Raw genomic sequence first — 13,984 nt, forward strand, 5'->3', positions numbered from 1 at the left:
TATAAATGTTCATATTAATAATAGTTTAATTTAAAAATAAAAAATTAATATAATATTTTTTGAAGTTGAACTCGAATTAAGTTCATTCGAATTAAATATTATCTAAATTTTAAACTCGTCAAACTTGAATAACTTATCATCTATTTCAACTCATTTACAACCTTTATATAACTCGAATTAAGTTCATTTGAATTAAGTGTTAACTAAATTTTAAACTAATCAAACTTGAATAACCTATCATCTATCTCAACTCATTTACAACCTTCATATAATGTGAACACTTCTTTCCTTCAAATTCAACACCGTCCCTCACATTTGTTTGATGATGAAAAAAACAAGTCATAATTTATGAATACGAAGTTATTGAGAACATCAATTTTGATTTTTTAAAAAATATTGTAGCATTATTTCATAATTTTTAGATATTAACAAGAGCCAATTAAATTATGGTATTATGGGTAAAAAGTATACAAGAAAAATACTGTTGAAAGTTCTTTGAAAATATTTAATAATCATTTTTATTGATTTAAAAATATTTTAACTTTAAAAATGATAAACCCGTTTCAACAGGTGTTATTTTAATATTACATTTGAAAAATTTAAGAAATAAATTTTCATTTGAGCCACACCCATCTTTAATGATAAAATTTTGAAAGCCGAAACTCCTCCTTGATTAGATGGTGTTGTTCTTTTTAAAATTTTAAATTCGAACAGTTACATCTATAAAACATATACGTATTGTTAATAATTAATTTTTTTAAATAAACACTCTTTTATAATCATTTAAAACTAATAAAAATTATCTTGAAAGTTAAATAACCGTTGAAATTGTAGGGTTTTTAAAGCAACAAAGCCAACCTATAAAAAGGATAAATTGCACGTTTAATACTTAAATTATTATTTTTATTTTATTTAGTATTCAAATTTTATTTTATTTTTTAAAATTGTACCTAACGTTTAGTTTAAGTTTCATTTTGGTACTCGCCATTAAAACTTAACGGTGATGTTGACGTGTAACTATAAGATAATACTACAACTTCATTGAAAAATGTCACATCAACAATTCTGTTAGTTTTTTTATGGTGAGGTATCAAATTAAACTTAAATTAAATATTATGTATGATTTTAAGAAATAAAATTTAAGTATCAAAATAGAACAAAAATAATAATTTAGATACATGCAGTTTACCTAAAGGGCTGCTTCCATTGGGTACATTGTTACATTTTGTATGGCTTACTGGCAATCGAAGCCTATTGATTTGACCGAAACCTTAAAAAATTAAATTATTAAAGATAAATTTAATTGATGAAATATAAAAATATCTTTTAAAATATAATATTTAGAATGTAATTTTATGTTATATGTGTTGGGAATGTTATTTTTCCTTTTCATTTATTTGATATGATTGACATTATTAGGTATATGAAATATTTTTTTTTTTGAAAATAAAATTTATTAAATTATTCTAGTAATATATTTTTTTCTAGCAAGTTATATTATTTTCCACTTCCTTTTTTCCTTAAATTATTTAAAAATTCGTATAATAATTAACATTTTCTTATGATAATGCAAAAGTAACAACATGGAGCAAAGTTTGCTATTTATAGAAATTGATAAATGGACGATTAGTAAGGTATTTTGATATATTTGGAATTTTAAAAATACGGTAAACTGTTTGGTACTTAAATTATTACTTTTATTCTAGTTTAATATCTAATCTTTATTTTTCTAAATCATGCATAATATTTAATTTAAGTTTTTAATATCTGACGTTAAAAACTTAACAGTGATATTGATGTGTCACCATATAATAATATTATATCATCATTGAAAAAATAAAAAAAATATTACCTCAACAAATCTATTAATTTTTTAATATGTCCTAAACATGTAGCTTACCCTTCAAAATAAATGAAGTTAAAACGACAAACGAAATTGCCTTGCCCCTTTTCTTCCATCGAAACGAATTGAGAGAAAGAGAGATGATCATCTCTTTCATCTTCTGCAAAGTGTTGTACGTAATGGATAAATGCTTCAAATTTTAGTGAAAAAAAAATCATAAGTCCCCAAAATTCATAAGTGCATGTGTTATCCAAGTTAAGTTATAAAAGCTATAACTGAAATCTTAGGAAGTACTTCTTTATGGCAGCCTAATTTAAGGTTAAGGATCGATAGGAAATGGGTGCAACAAAAAATATTACAAAATCATAACATTTTTAATTGAGTGTAACCTATCGACAGAAAATGTTATGATATTTGTAATATTTTCAGTTGCACCCACTTCCTGTCATTCCTTAACCGCCTTAAATTAGATTGTCATCCCTTAGACATTCCCCTGAAATCCTATAATTTTGTGCCATCAATTTCAAGTTCTACGTTAAGGAAATTCCTATACCATAAATTGAAGTTGAAGTCCATGCATGTTTATCCTACCGCTTTGATTTTGATGTGTTGAAATGTCTTCTATGTATGCTCTTGAGTTTTGAACATTAAGATATTGTTGGAATCTTAAAAGGAGAAGGGGAAAGCCAAAGCTCTCGAGTAATCCGTTAAATCGAGGAATATCATAAGCTTAGATTAGGTAAATGTATGTCGAGATCAAGTTTGTTTTCTTATACATGAATGTAATCAAAATCGAGACTGATCTTACTGGCATTAGCTTGCTAATTTGTTCTTTATCAAGCCAGCAGCATGGCGAGCAACCCAGATTGAGCCAGCCTCACTACAACAAAAACCATGAGTGTGGCCCTCCCTTTCAATTGATAGACCAATGCCTGGGGCCTGCCTAGAGACCTGAGACCAAAAAGCAAATACCGAATGAACCGTTAGATGGACCCAGCAAAGTTCAGTACAAACGTAGAAACACCATAATTCACTATCCCAGCTTCCCCATTTATTTCCCTTTATCAGATACATCAGCCGCAAGATGTTTAAGCAACACCATGTTTTTTCAGGTTTCTCCAAGCACATATACCATAGTCTGCTTTCTGTTCTATCAGGAATTTTACAAGGCATATATAATCTTTGATAATGATTTCGATTCAGTGGCCAGAAGCCATAGCCATAGGAGACTCAAGAAAGAGAGTTGATTCTACCTCTTCAAACATTTGTAATGGACCCCAATGATCGTCAATGCCATACAAGAATGAAATTTTCTCCTGGTTTTCTCTCATAAAGTTCCAGTCTGGTGTTTCTGAAAGCTAACGGAATAGGATTAAAGTAAGCAATGACCCGAAGATTGTTGATATCAGTTTACAGTCCAATCTCAGTGATACGACCCTATATTTTCTGCAGGACGGATTATGGGGTAGATGCAATGGTCTTGAACCAAAAACAAAAGTAATGCCACAGAAATGAAGTGGGAAACACGAAAGCTGCAATCCTTTTTTTGAAGTTAAAAGTTCTTCAACACAATGATATGATGCAAGTCCAAGCAAGAAGTATCATGATTTATAACCTGAAAACTTATTCAAACTAAAGACAAATTATCGTTAGCACACTTCATCAAAGACTATTTTTTTTATTTTCAAGGCCACAAGAAAAATAGATATCTGAATGGGGTATTTAGGGAAATTTTGAAGGATCCACAAGAAAAATAAAGTGAAGGCATTCACAAGCAGGGAGGTTGCACAGATAAAACTGCAACAAAGGCACATGAACAAAAATATGACATGACTAAAGCATCCGAAAATCCAATGTGTCATCATTGTGTTGCTCTCACACAAGATAATAATGTTGTTTTAAGTTGTAACAATTTTTATAGAATTTTAGTCTCTTACAGAACCAATTTCCTGTTGTCAGCATAAGTATACCTTTATGAACTCTGTCCTGGCCATATATAGCACATTGCGTATGGTATGATACTGCAAATGAAAAATTATAGGAGAAAAATTAATGTATTTAATATTAAACATGCACTTGATTTGATATTAGTCATAAGAATATGCATACACACGTTATATAAAAGAATACAATTGTACAATTACAAAGACCACTAGAGCGATGAACAAAGGATGCAAATAGACCCGCAAAAGGAAGAACATAAATGTCATTTTAACGGGAGTTCACCTGTGGTAAGTGAGAGCAAGCAGCTTCATGGGCAGTATTAGACCATGACTTCCCATTAGAAAGTTCAGAAATTAGCCTCAAAACCCGTCTTGGTAACAAGCCCAACAACGCTACAAAAAGCGTGACTATAGTGGACAGTACTCTGGACCTGAAACTCAAACTGATTCTCTTGATCCTCCAAATGAATGATAGAATGTCAAAATTTTAATGCAAAATTAATGAACACAAGCTTCCAACAGAGGCAACTAAATATAATTCAATCCAACCATCCAAGAGAGAGAACAGTACCATACTATTTAGTACTAGCATAGCAGATATGGTTTTCTTATGGTTATAAAAAAATGAGGGAATAAATGGTATATGGGATTATGATTTTGCACAAGCTTTATAAATATTGTGCAGTTAAGGGATCATAAGGCACAGTGGGAAAGGAAATTTAAACATGCTATACAAAACGGTACCTGATGATGTGGCGCAGGTGCAACACATAGAAGTGTGAGGTCAGAATACTGGAAATTAGTATTCCGTGTAATAGTTAACTGAAATATTTACCCTGTAAACTATGTATAGTGGAAAGTAATGATATAGAAAATGCCTTACCTAGTCACTTTAACAATGACCACCTGTTTCTTTGATTGCAGATTTAAGGATAAAAACGGGTAGAGTCCAATGCAACATACTGCCTAACACACAATAGAAAGAATTTCAAGAAAACAATATTTTCAGTTAACACAAATAGGAACTGTGTTTTAAAAGGCGCGAGGCGCTCCAAGACAATTAGCTACCCGAGAGCCTCAATTTTTGAGGCGCTTTGAGGTGAGGGATTCACGTACGCGAGGCACTTAATTTTACAAAACATTTGTAAATATTTTATAACCATACCTCAAACACAAAACAACTTAATAATTAACTTAATAAGCAAAAACACCAAGTAGCATATGTCATATTGTATCTCAAAAAGACCTGTTGCTTTCTTTTTACAGGACAACTTTTAAATGTTCGCTCTCTTAAAGATGTTTTAGTTTGCTCACAACCCACTGCTTGAGATTTGAGTCTAAGATCAATAATGCAAGCATGAAATTTGATGTCTAGTGAACCTGCAAAGCTACCGTCAACAGCAATTTATTACTCTTAGAATCATTTGCAAGTTCCACACCATGGTCTTACTGAAATTTGCTTAAAGTCACCCAGAACATCAATTGAACCATCCTTAAGAAAGTTAAACTTAATCACGGGGCTTTTCACCATCATCAATCTATTCGTACGGATAATTGACAACTTGACGACAAGCTAAACACGCCCACTCCCACCTCTCGAGCATAATAATAAAGGATAAGTGGAGATAAAATGAGTAGTACAACTACAGCTAAAACACTCTAGAACTAAAATTCAACTTATATTGATGAATGAATGATTCACTTAAACAATCAGGAAAGAAACGACCATTACTAATCAATTATCCAAGACCTAAATCTTTTGAAGATTAAAGATGATTGGAATAAAAAAATAACAATAAAAAACATATTTGATCAAATTGGCAAATTAAAATAACTACTAAAATTTAACCAAATATGGAGACAGGTAAGGAAGTAATTAGAAAAAACCAGAAAATTCATAAAAAAGTGAGAAATGATATTTTATATGTAGACGTTTTTGCGGAGATACCTTTTCCAGAGATCGCGTTGCGATTTGGCGGGGATGGAACGCCAGAGGCGATCCATATCAGTGCATAGGGAGTGGATTTGAGAGATATCTTTTTTAACGGAGAAGGAGAGTTCAAGTGAGTCGGCACCGGAGACGGAGCTCTCGAACCTCTCCAACCGTTCGATCCCGTCCCTTGCTCGAAGAAGTATCCTTCTGGCACTCTGATAGACTTCCGATAACGTTCCTCCTCCTTCGTTCCCCGCCATGCTTCGATTCCAAACAAATCGTCGTCTTGATTTTCACTTATAGAAATGGTGATTGATTTGATTTTTGGTTTTGTTTTGCTATTATTTATTGAATTGCAGTTTCTGAATTTGTTTTGACAGTCCAAACAACGAAGAAAATATCCTTTTTGACTATCATTGTACGTGAATCGCTAAAAGCATCGCCTCGCCGCCTCCGACGACTGAATCGCCGCCTCATGTACTCGCCACCGCCTTGGTGGTCGGAGGCTTTCTTCTAAACACCTCTCCTCGCCTCGCCTAGCGCCTCAGGCGCGCTTTTTAAAACACAGAATAGGAAGAATTACGTGAATAAATTAGTTGAAAATAATCATGCCACCTTCTCCGGCAGTCTCCTTAGAATTTCTAGCGCTATATATGAACCGATAGAGTACCCTACCTTCATGGAAAATTAAACACCTGTCGTGAGTTTAATCTTAAAAATCTGAATCATCTGTCAGAATTTTGGAATATTTAATTTGACAGAACTTTGGTGCTTTTCCAAAAAAAAATTTCTTTTCCCTTATGAAAGTTGATGTCTCCTTCAACAGTAAAACAAATAAAAAGGAATTTATAGATAAAGATGTTGCAATTCATCAGATGTTAGATCGAGAACTTGTTGTTGATACAACCATGCTGCATAAATAGCTAAGCAGGCCTATGCTCCTCGTTTCATGGAAAAGGAAGACATTTCAAGAGGTAATATACTCGGAAGAAGAAACTATTTTCTTGGACAAGCAGGAAGGTAAAACAACAGAGGCAGAAATTAGTCTTACCAGAACTAAAGGGGCTTCGATATTTTGCATTTTCTGGAACTCAATCTGCAATGTAAAAAATTAAAGCAAAGTTATAACCTCGTATGATGAACTGGTAAGCTAAAATGGTTTAGATCATAATTCTAAACTAAAGATCATCATCAACTAGAAAGCTCCGAATAGGTAAAAAGGATAAACAATACAATCAAATTAACATTCAATAAGAAAAAAGAAGCACAGTCAACCGTCAAGAACAGTTAAGTTGATTTCAAGGGATTAAAACATAAAACTTGAGCTCTCAAGTTGACCCTTAATAAATTTAGTCTTTCAACTCAAGCATATTTCTTAAGAATTTTTAAATAGTTCCATAAACATGATAAATCAAAATGTATCATATTCATTAACAATCCAGGACATCAAAATCAATCATAGAGAATTTTTAAACAGTTCCACAAACATGATAAATCAAAATGTATCATGTTCATCCAGACATCGGGATCTCGAGCAAAGCCATAGGGATTATGAACAGTTTCATCAATGATATCTTTGAGAAACTGGCGCAGGAGGCTTCGAGATTGGCTAGGTATAACAAGAAGCCGACGATTACGTCGAGGGAGATCCAGACGGCGGTCAGATTGATTTTGCCTGGTGAATTGGCTAAACAAGCGGTCTCTGAAGGAACCAAAGCAGTTACCAAATTTACCAGTTCTTAGTATCTGCTGAAAGCCAAATAAATAATTAGAAGATTACCTTATGATCAATTTGTTCTTGCAAGAACAACCTCACATGATCCCAATTCTTCAACGGAGGTTAAAGAAGAAAGAAACAATTAGAAAACCATATAGAGATGCACATAGATTACAAAAATATCGCTGTAGGTACCATTTCTGTATGACCTGCAGCGCCAACAGCTGATCGAAACCATATGAAAGCAACTATTAAGTACAATATTAGGGCTAATGATTGAAACAAATGATAGTATCTTTCAGAAAAAAGGAAAAGGTTATCAATATTTTGCCTGATACAGATGCAGTTCCTCCGAGGAACTCGAACAATGATTCCACAAATTCCTTGTAAAAGGTAATAGCACCTGAGATGAACAGAAGCACTTGAGATCTAATTCTCATAATTCAACTAATACCAAAATAGTACCTCAGTGACATTAACAAACCAGTATTTCCAGGAAAGAACACAACATGTAGTGAGGGATGGTCAACACAAATTTCCAGTATCTCTGTCAGGCAACTGTCCAGTGAAAATGTCCAAGAAAAGATCAACAAAAAAGAGAATTGATATGTATCAGAGCATAAGCAGCTAATGCAGAGTTAGTGGACATAGCGAGTTGGTTCAGCTGTAACAAATTTAGTTTTTCAGTCTTCAGTCAATTTGCATGTTTGTTAGCATTTTCTCTATTTTCTATAGTGCAGTTGGTCAAAACATTTTTCAGTTAACTGAGTCAGCTAATTTTGTGTGTAAATAATGACTGATATTAATGATAGATGTTTTGTGTTAACATAAACAAAAATGGGTCATCACTATTCAGCAGCTCTGTAACGTTTCTTCTAGTTTTTCTAGTAATCATTTTCTCAAACACCTTCAGCTCATTTCATTCCTTGTTTCATTTTCAACTTTCTTCGTGATTTTTCTATAAATATGAACCTCTTATATAAGAACAGAATCTCTATAAACGCAACATACCCTGAGACATTGCACAACCGAAGATTCACACGTTTTGTAGCATATAAATCCAAATCCTCAAAATTCATTACTCTACCGGCGGAATTTGGGATTCTAGCAATTCTCCTAAAAGTTGAAGAGAGGTTACTGCAGAAAGAAAGAATGGGTTGGATTAAAAGCGCCTCATAGTGAAACACAGTCAAGAAATGGGATGTGCTCATTTTTTCTATGACATTGTTTGTAAGTGCTTGAAAGCTGATAATAAACAAGTCTACAGCCACATGCATGAACAGCCTAATAAAGTTAATGCATACAACAAACAACACTTGGGGGGGGGGGTGACAAAAAAATATTAGTCTATCATCATCAAATGAACAATTCGCATGTACCTGTTACTATAACTGAAGGAGCGAATAAATGAAAGGGGTCTCTCTGTTAGAGAAGCTATGCGAGCTAGCATTTCTGATACTACTTTCACACAACTTTTTTTTTTTGGAGGGTAGATTTTTAGTACGGCACTTTCTCTCGGTTACTACTGTAAATCTATAAGAAAAACGAAAAACAAATGATTGTTTATCTCAAGGGGATTGTGGTTGGGCTGGAAACCTGAAACATGGAATCAAGTGAGCTCCTTTAGAAGTACCCAATAGGCAATGGGCCTGGAAGAGTAGTGAGAATAAGATTGTAAATGAAACGAGACAGATCACGAACTACTCGAGATTAATTAATTCAAAGCTCGATAAATACACGAGTCGAATAGACTTGACTCGAGCTCGACTCGAGTTCTTAACAAGCTGAAATGAGCTACTTAATACTCAACTCGAAAAGCTCGTGAGCCGCTAAAAAATATAATATAAATTTTAATAATTTAACATTTATGTGTTAGATTTTCATGAATTTAAGGTTCAGGTTCGAGTTTGAGCTTGAGGCTTCAATAAAGTTAAGTTTAAGATTTTTTTTTCATTTCGAGCTTTTACGAGCTTCGGTTCATGATTTTGATTTCGAGTCAAGCTTGAAAATTTTAGGCTCGTGAATTTTAGAATGAATTCGAGCTTCATTTCAGAGTTTTTAAGTCGAGTCTCAGCAATACTCGAACTCGACTCGTTTATAGCCCTAACTTAGACAATTATAAATTGAGTAACAATAGAAGGACTCAAACGATCTCAATGATTAAAATAATATATTTTGAGCACGATGACTGTAGAAGCGTTGAGCGTTCATCGTGCTAAGCAGCTTTTCATTCTTCAACTATAGTGCATACAAAACCATTTGAGCTTATTGAAATGGATTTGTGGGAACCTGCCGCGTTGCATTTTATTGGATTCCATTACTATTTGAATCATTGACATGCTTAGAACTGTGGCGCTTATTTACTTGAAAGTAATTCCGACATTTTTGTAGCCTCTTAAATGTTCACTGAACTGGTTGCAAATCAATTTAATGCAAATATTGTCTGTTCATACTAGTGATGAAGGTGAGTTTCATCCGCTTGAAGCATTATTTCATAAGAATGATGTGCAACACAGAATGACTTGTCCTCGGACCATCAACCTCCAGTAGAATGGGGTTGTGGAAAGAAACATATGCATTTGGTGGATATTGCATTGACATTGCTTTAACAAGCCTAACAGCCTCTTCAATATTGTTTATATGCCATCTTGAGTGCAATTTTTCTAATCAATAGGCTACCATATCAGAAGCTATATATATATATATATATATATATGGCTATGTTTCTGATTATCAATTTTTGAGGGTATTTGGGTACGTGCGTTTCTCCATTTCAACGGACCTGTATGTGTTCTTGGGTTATTCGTCAAAACACAAAAGATATCAATATCTTAACAAACGAGGCATAGTTTTCATCTCAAGGCATGTTAAATTCAATAGATCAAGATTTTCCTTTACTGATCAAGCAAAAAATCCTTAGTTAAGCATTTTACCTATCAGTCTCTGTTATTTCCTCGTGCGCTTCATGACCAGCAACGCTATGCAACAACAACCAACAATAGGGGTGAGACATCTATTGTACTAAAAATAATAATAGATAATGCAAATGTACAACATTCTGCAGCAGTAGCTAATAATAGAGATGAGACATCTACTGTACCAGCAGCAATAGATAATAAAGATGAGACAACTACTATACCACATTGTGTAACAGAAACACCAAACAACAATGAGACAGCTAGTGTAGTAGACTTCTCATCTAGTGAGGAAGAGACATTCACCTCGCTAGTCCCTGGTCTTAAGACAGCAGAAGCATTACCATGTGCGACAACCACTTCAATCCCATTGATAATCACTTGCGATGAAGAAGTGATTAATCGGCACCCCATGGTCACTAAAAACCCAAATTATTTCAGATTCAATATGTTCCAAAACTTGTTGATGTGAATGAAACCCTCCAACATTTAGAATAAAGGAAAGCAATGTATGTTGAGTACGATGCATTGCAAAATAATCAAACATATGAGCAAGATGATCTGCCGACGAAAAGAAAAGTCATCAGTTACAAATGGCTCTTTATGGTCAAGCAGAATGCTATTGTTTCGGTTAATCGATTCAAAGCACAGCCTATTGCTAAGGTATTTTCTCAGATTCAGGTTATAAATTTAGGGTCCGTTTATTTTACTGAATTTTTTTTCGGAAAATGCAATCTGAAAAATGAATTACATTTCTTGGAAAACATTTCGAGAAAATATTTTACAGTGTTTGGATGGTACATTGTAAAATGTTTTACACTGTTTAGTTAATTTTTCTGAAAACAATTTTCAGAATCTGTTTTTAATATAAAAAAACATACATATTCCATATGTTTTTATTCTTCATCTTTTAGTTTTATTAAAGGTTCATTTTATTTTTTATATAATTATATTTTATAAAAATTTGTATTTTTATAAGTACATTAAACTAAATATTTACATAATATTAATAATTTATGTTGATTGTGCTATAAATACACTATTTTAGGTTTCAAATCTTCATAATGCTTATTCTTTCGTATTTTTAGAAATGAATTTCAACGTATAATTAATATTATGTAGGTTTATTTGATATAATTTAATTTATTAAAAATATTATAAAAGGCATGGTATAGTGGTCCATTCCTAATGCAGGAAAAACAACATAACCGTGTCATGTTATGGTGGAATATAAACATTGCGCAACAACAATAAATATAGGTAAATCAAGGAATATACCACAGTCATATAAGTGAATAAGAAAAAGCGATGATCATTTAAACACATTTTGAACTGAGTTAGAGAATAAGATGTATATGTAGATTTGTTTTGTTCTGATACAGGACATAGCGCACAACAAAGACCTAGTCTCATTCTGTTCTGATCATATAAATATATAAAACAGCAGCAATGACCTGAACAAATGGCATATCGGCAAACATTGATTTGTAAATATAGCAACTGCTATGCCCCCAAAAAGCAATTCATGCAAACCTCGCATTCTAGTCAATACTAGTTCAGTTAAAAGAGGAACTAAGAGACAAACCGCAAATTTATAAACTATTCCACAAAACTTAGGTCAGTCAGCTAAAAGACAAGCATAAATGTGGCTCGGATTATATGACACGACCAGTGTCATCCTTTACAATTGATGCTTATAGCATTGAAAACCATGAGTAAGCAGATGGGCTTGGACCCAATCACAGGCCTGAACATGAAATTTGAACAAAACACTGAATACAGGATAAGATGTGGCTGGAATTTTAACAAAAAATTGAATACAAGATCAAGTAATCTTAAGTAAACAGATTTGTTCTTAGATGACTAACACAAAACAATAAAAGATAACAGAAAACCTTATAATCATACTTCATAAAAGATAAGATGGCTGGAATTCGCCATTCAAATCCAATAAACTGAAGGACCACATGAAGCTCAAAACAATCACTTGTATAATCATACTTCATAAAAGAGATAAGATATGGCTGGAATTTCGCCATTCAAATCCAATAAACTGAAGGACCACAGATGAAGCTCAAAACAATCACTTGACCACTTCTAATATATCTCATTCAAAAAAAAAACAGATTGGAAGGGAGGGAAAAGGACCAAATTCTTCCTTTTAACGCATATGCGGAAACATTTCTCTTTCTGCAAGATAGTCAACTATCACTGATCATTGCTATGACCAAATGCTCTCTATTACCTCACTTCAACATTGTTTAACCCTCCCTCTTTGATTACTAAGTTCATGGTGGTAAAAGGCAAGGTTAAGAGGTTGAGGGTTTGCAGTAGATGGTGAAAGGAGTTAGAACAAGCTGGAGGGAGTTTCTAACCAATCTATGCCCTGCCCAAACTCCGAAAATATATACACAAATAAGATCCAAAACTGTTGGCCATAACAATCTCCAACAAAACAGTGCATATCATCAACAATGCCGCTCATCAAAAATGCAGAACGCATTTAAGACTATAGTATTTACATGTTCTAAGGGATTAGATATCCTCCTTTTTGATAAAATTCATGTACCCCATGTCACAATGCAATAAGAAAATCGAAAGCACTACTATGAAAAATGTTAAAATATTTTAGGCTTAACCCTTATGCTTGATTTACATGAAAAAAAAGGTACACATGGCCAACCCTTGGAATGTACGGCATCTAGGCTCCAAATCAGTACATGCTTGGAACATATAAAAAGAGCCTAATTACACCAACACATACTTCCTAAGATTTAGAAGCTAAGATAAAAACAAAACATACAGAGATACAAATAGACATACACACAACAATACAACTCAATTCAACCTGTAACTGGTTTAGTAAGAACACTACCCTAAACCATGATCAATGCAAGAAGCACCTCACAGATAGCAAGGATTTCCGATGGTGTTCAACAATCAGTATTGTCGTAACCGGTTTTCGTCCGGGTACGAAATATTTATTTGGCGGGAAAATTGATGTGAATAAATGGTTTTTGAAAATAATTTGGGAGTCGCCATCGGCCTTTTGGGTCAGGTAGGTCGATACCTAAAAATTATTTTTTAAAAGAGTTTTAAGAAAACATCAATTAAAAAATGAACTGATCTGCGTTTATAACCAAAAATTCGTTCTTTTTAATAATAAAAAGGGATTCGTGGTCGGTTACGTTTAGGGAAGGATTAGCACCCCTACAACGCTCAAAATTGGTACTTTTTAATTATAAATTGTCTCTATTATTACAAATTTAAAAATTCAAAATATATTTAATTTATAATCCTATTATTTCAAAATTATATAAAAAATATTTAAAAATATCGGAAAAGGACTTCTAGGGGCCTTAAGACAGCTCTTTTCTTGATATTAATGAATATAATTTGAATAAAATTAAATAATAATTTTTTATAATATTTAATTTTAAAATATCAGAATAGGACATCCAATTGTATTAAGACCCTTTTCTTCGATATGACAAATAATGTTAAAATAATTTAAACAATATAAATTATTATTTATTATATATATATTTATGACTACATAATAATAATAAAATATTAAATATATAACAAGTAAAATTAAAACAATAAGAATACAATTAGAACTATATATTTAAA

The 13,984-nt window shown here is 32.7% G+C and overlaps 1 protein-coding gene across 1 annotated transcript; it reads right to left on the bottom strand.

Moving 5' to 3' along the window:
- Positions 1-2,619: 2,619 nt before the first annotated feature.
- On the bottom strand, positions 2,620-8,921 carry LOC120214526 (lipid droplet-associated hydrolase-like). The gene is made up of 13 exons (XM_039212411.1): positions 8,816-8,921; positions 8,448-8,573; positions 7,921-7,994; positions 7,768-7,839; positions 7,632-7,660; positions 7,500-7,547; positions 6,771-6,815; positions 6,335-6,394; positions 4,670-4,752; positions 4,070-4,217; positions 3,814-3,864; positions 3,097-3,201; positions 2,620-2,794 (listed from the first exon to the last, which is right to left on the bottom strand). The coding sequence occupies exons 1-13, from the start codon at positions 8,884-8,886 to the stop codon at positions 2,657-2,659; spliced, it is 1,050 nt and encodes a 349-aa protein (XP_039068342.1). The 5' UTR covers positions 8,887-8,921; the 3' UTR covers positions 2,620-2,656.
- Between the last annotated feature and the right edge of the window lie 5,063 nt (positions 8,922-13,984).

This window comes from Hibiscus syriacus, unplaced genomic scaffold, assembly GCF_006381635.1.
Source record: "Hibiscus syriacus cultivar Baekdansim isolate YM2019G1 unplaced genomic scaffold, ASM638163v2 tig00110065_pilon, whole genome shotgun sequence".
NCBI classification, from domain to species: domain Eukaryota; kingdom Viridiplantae; phylum Streptophyta; class Magnoliopsida; order Malvales; family Malvaceae; genus Hibiscus; species Hibiscus syriacus.

Bases quoted from the DNA above. Each gene is read 5' to 3' on its own strand.
- LOC120214526 (XM_039212411.1), bottom strand. From the start codon at position 8,886: ATGCTAGCTCGCATAGCTTCTCTAACAGAGAGACCCCTTTCATTTATT. The intron at 8,574-8,815 runs GTACATGCGAAT...TTCTTTCTGCAG, and splicing joins TCCTTCAGTTATAGTAACAG to TAACCTCTCTTCAACTTTTA. The intron at 4,753-6,334 runs GTGGCATGATTA...ATTGTGTGTTAG, and splicing joins TAAGGAGACTGCCGGAGAAG to GCAGTATGTTGCATTGGACT.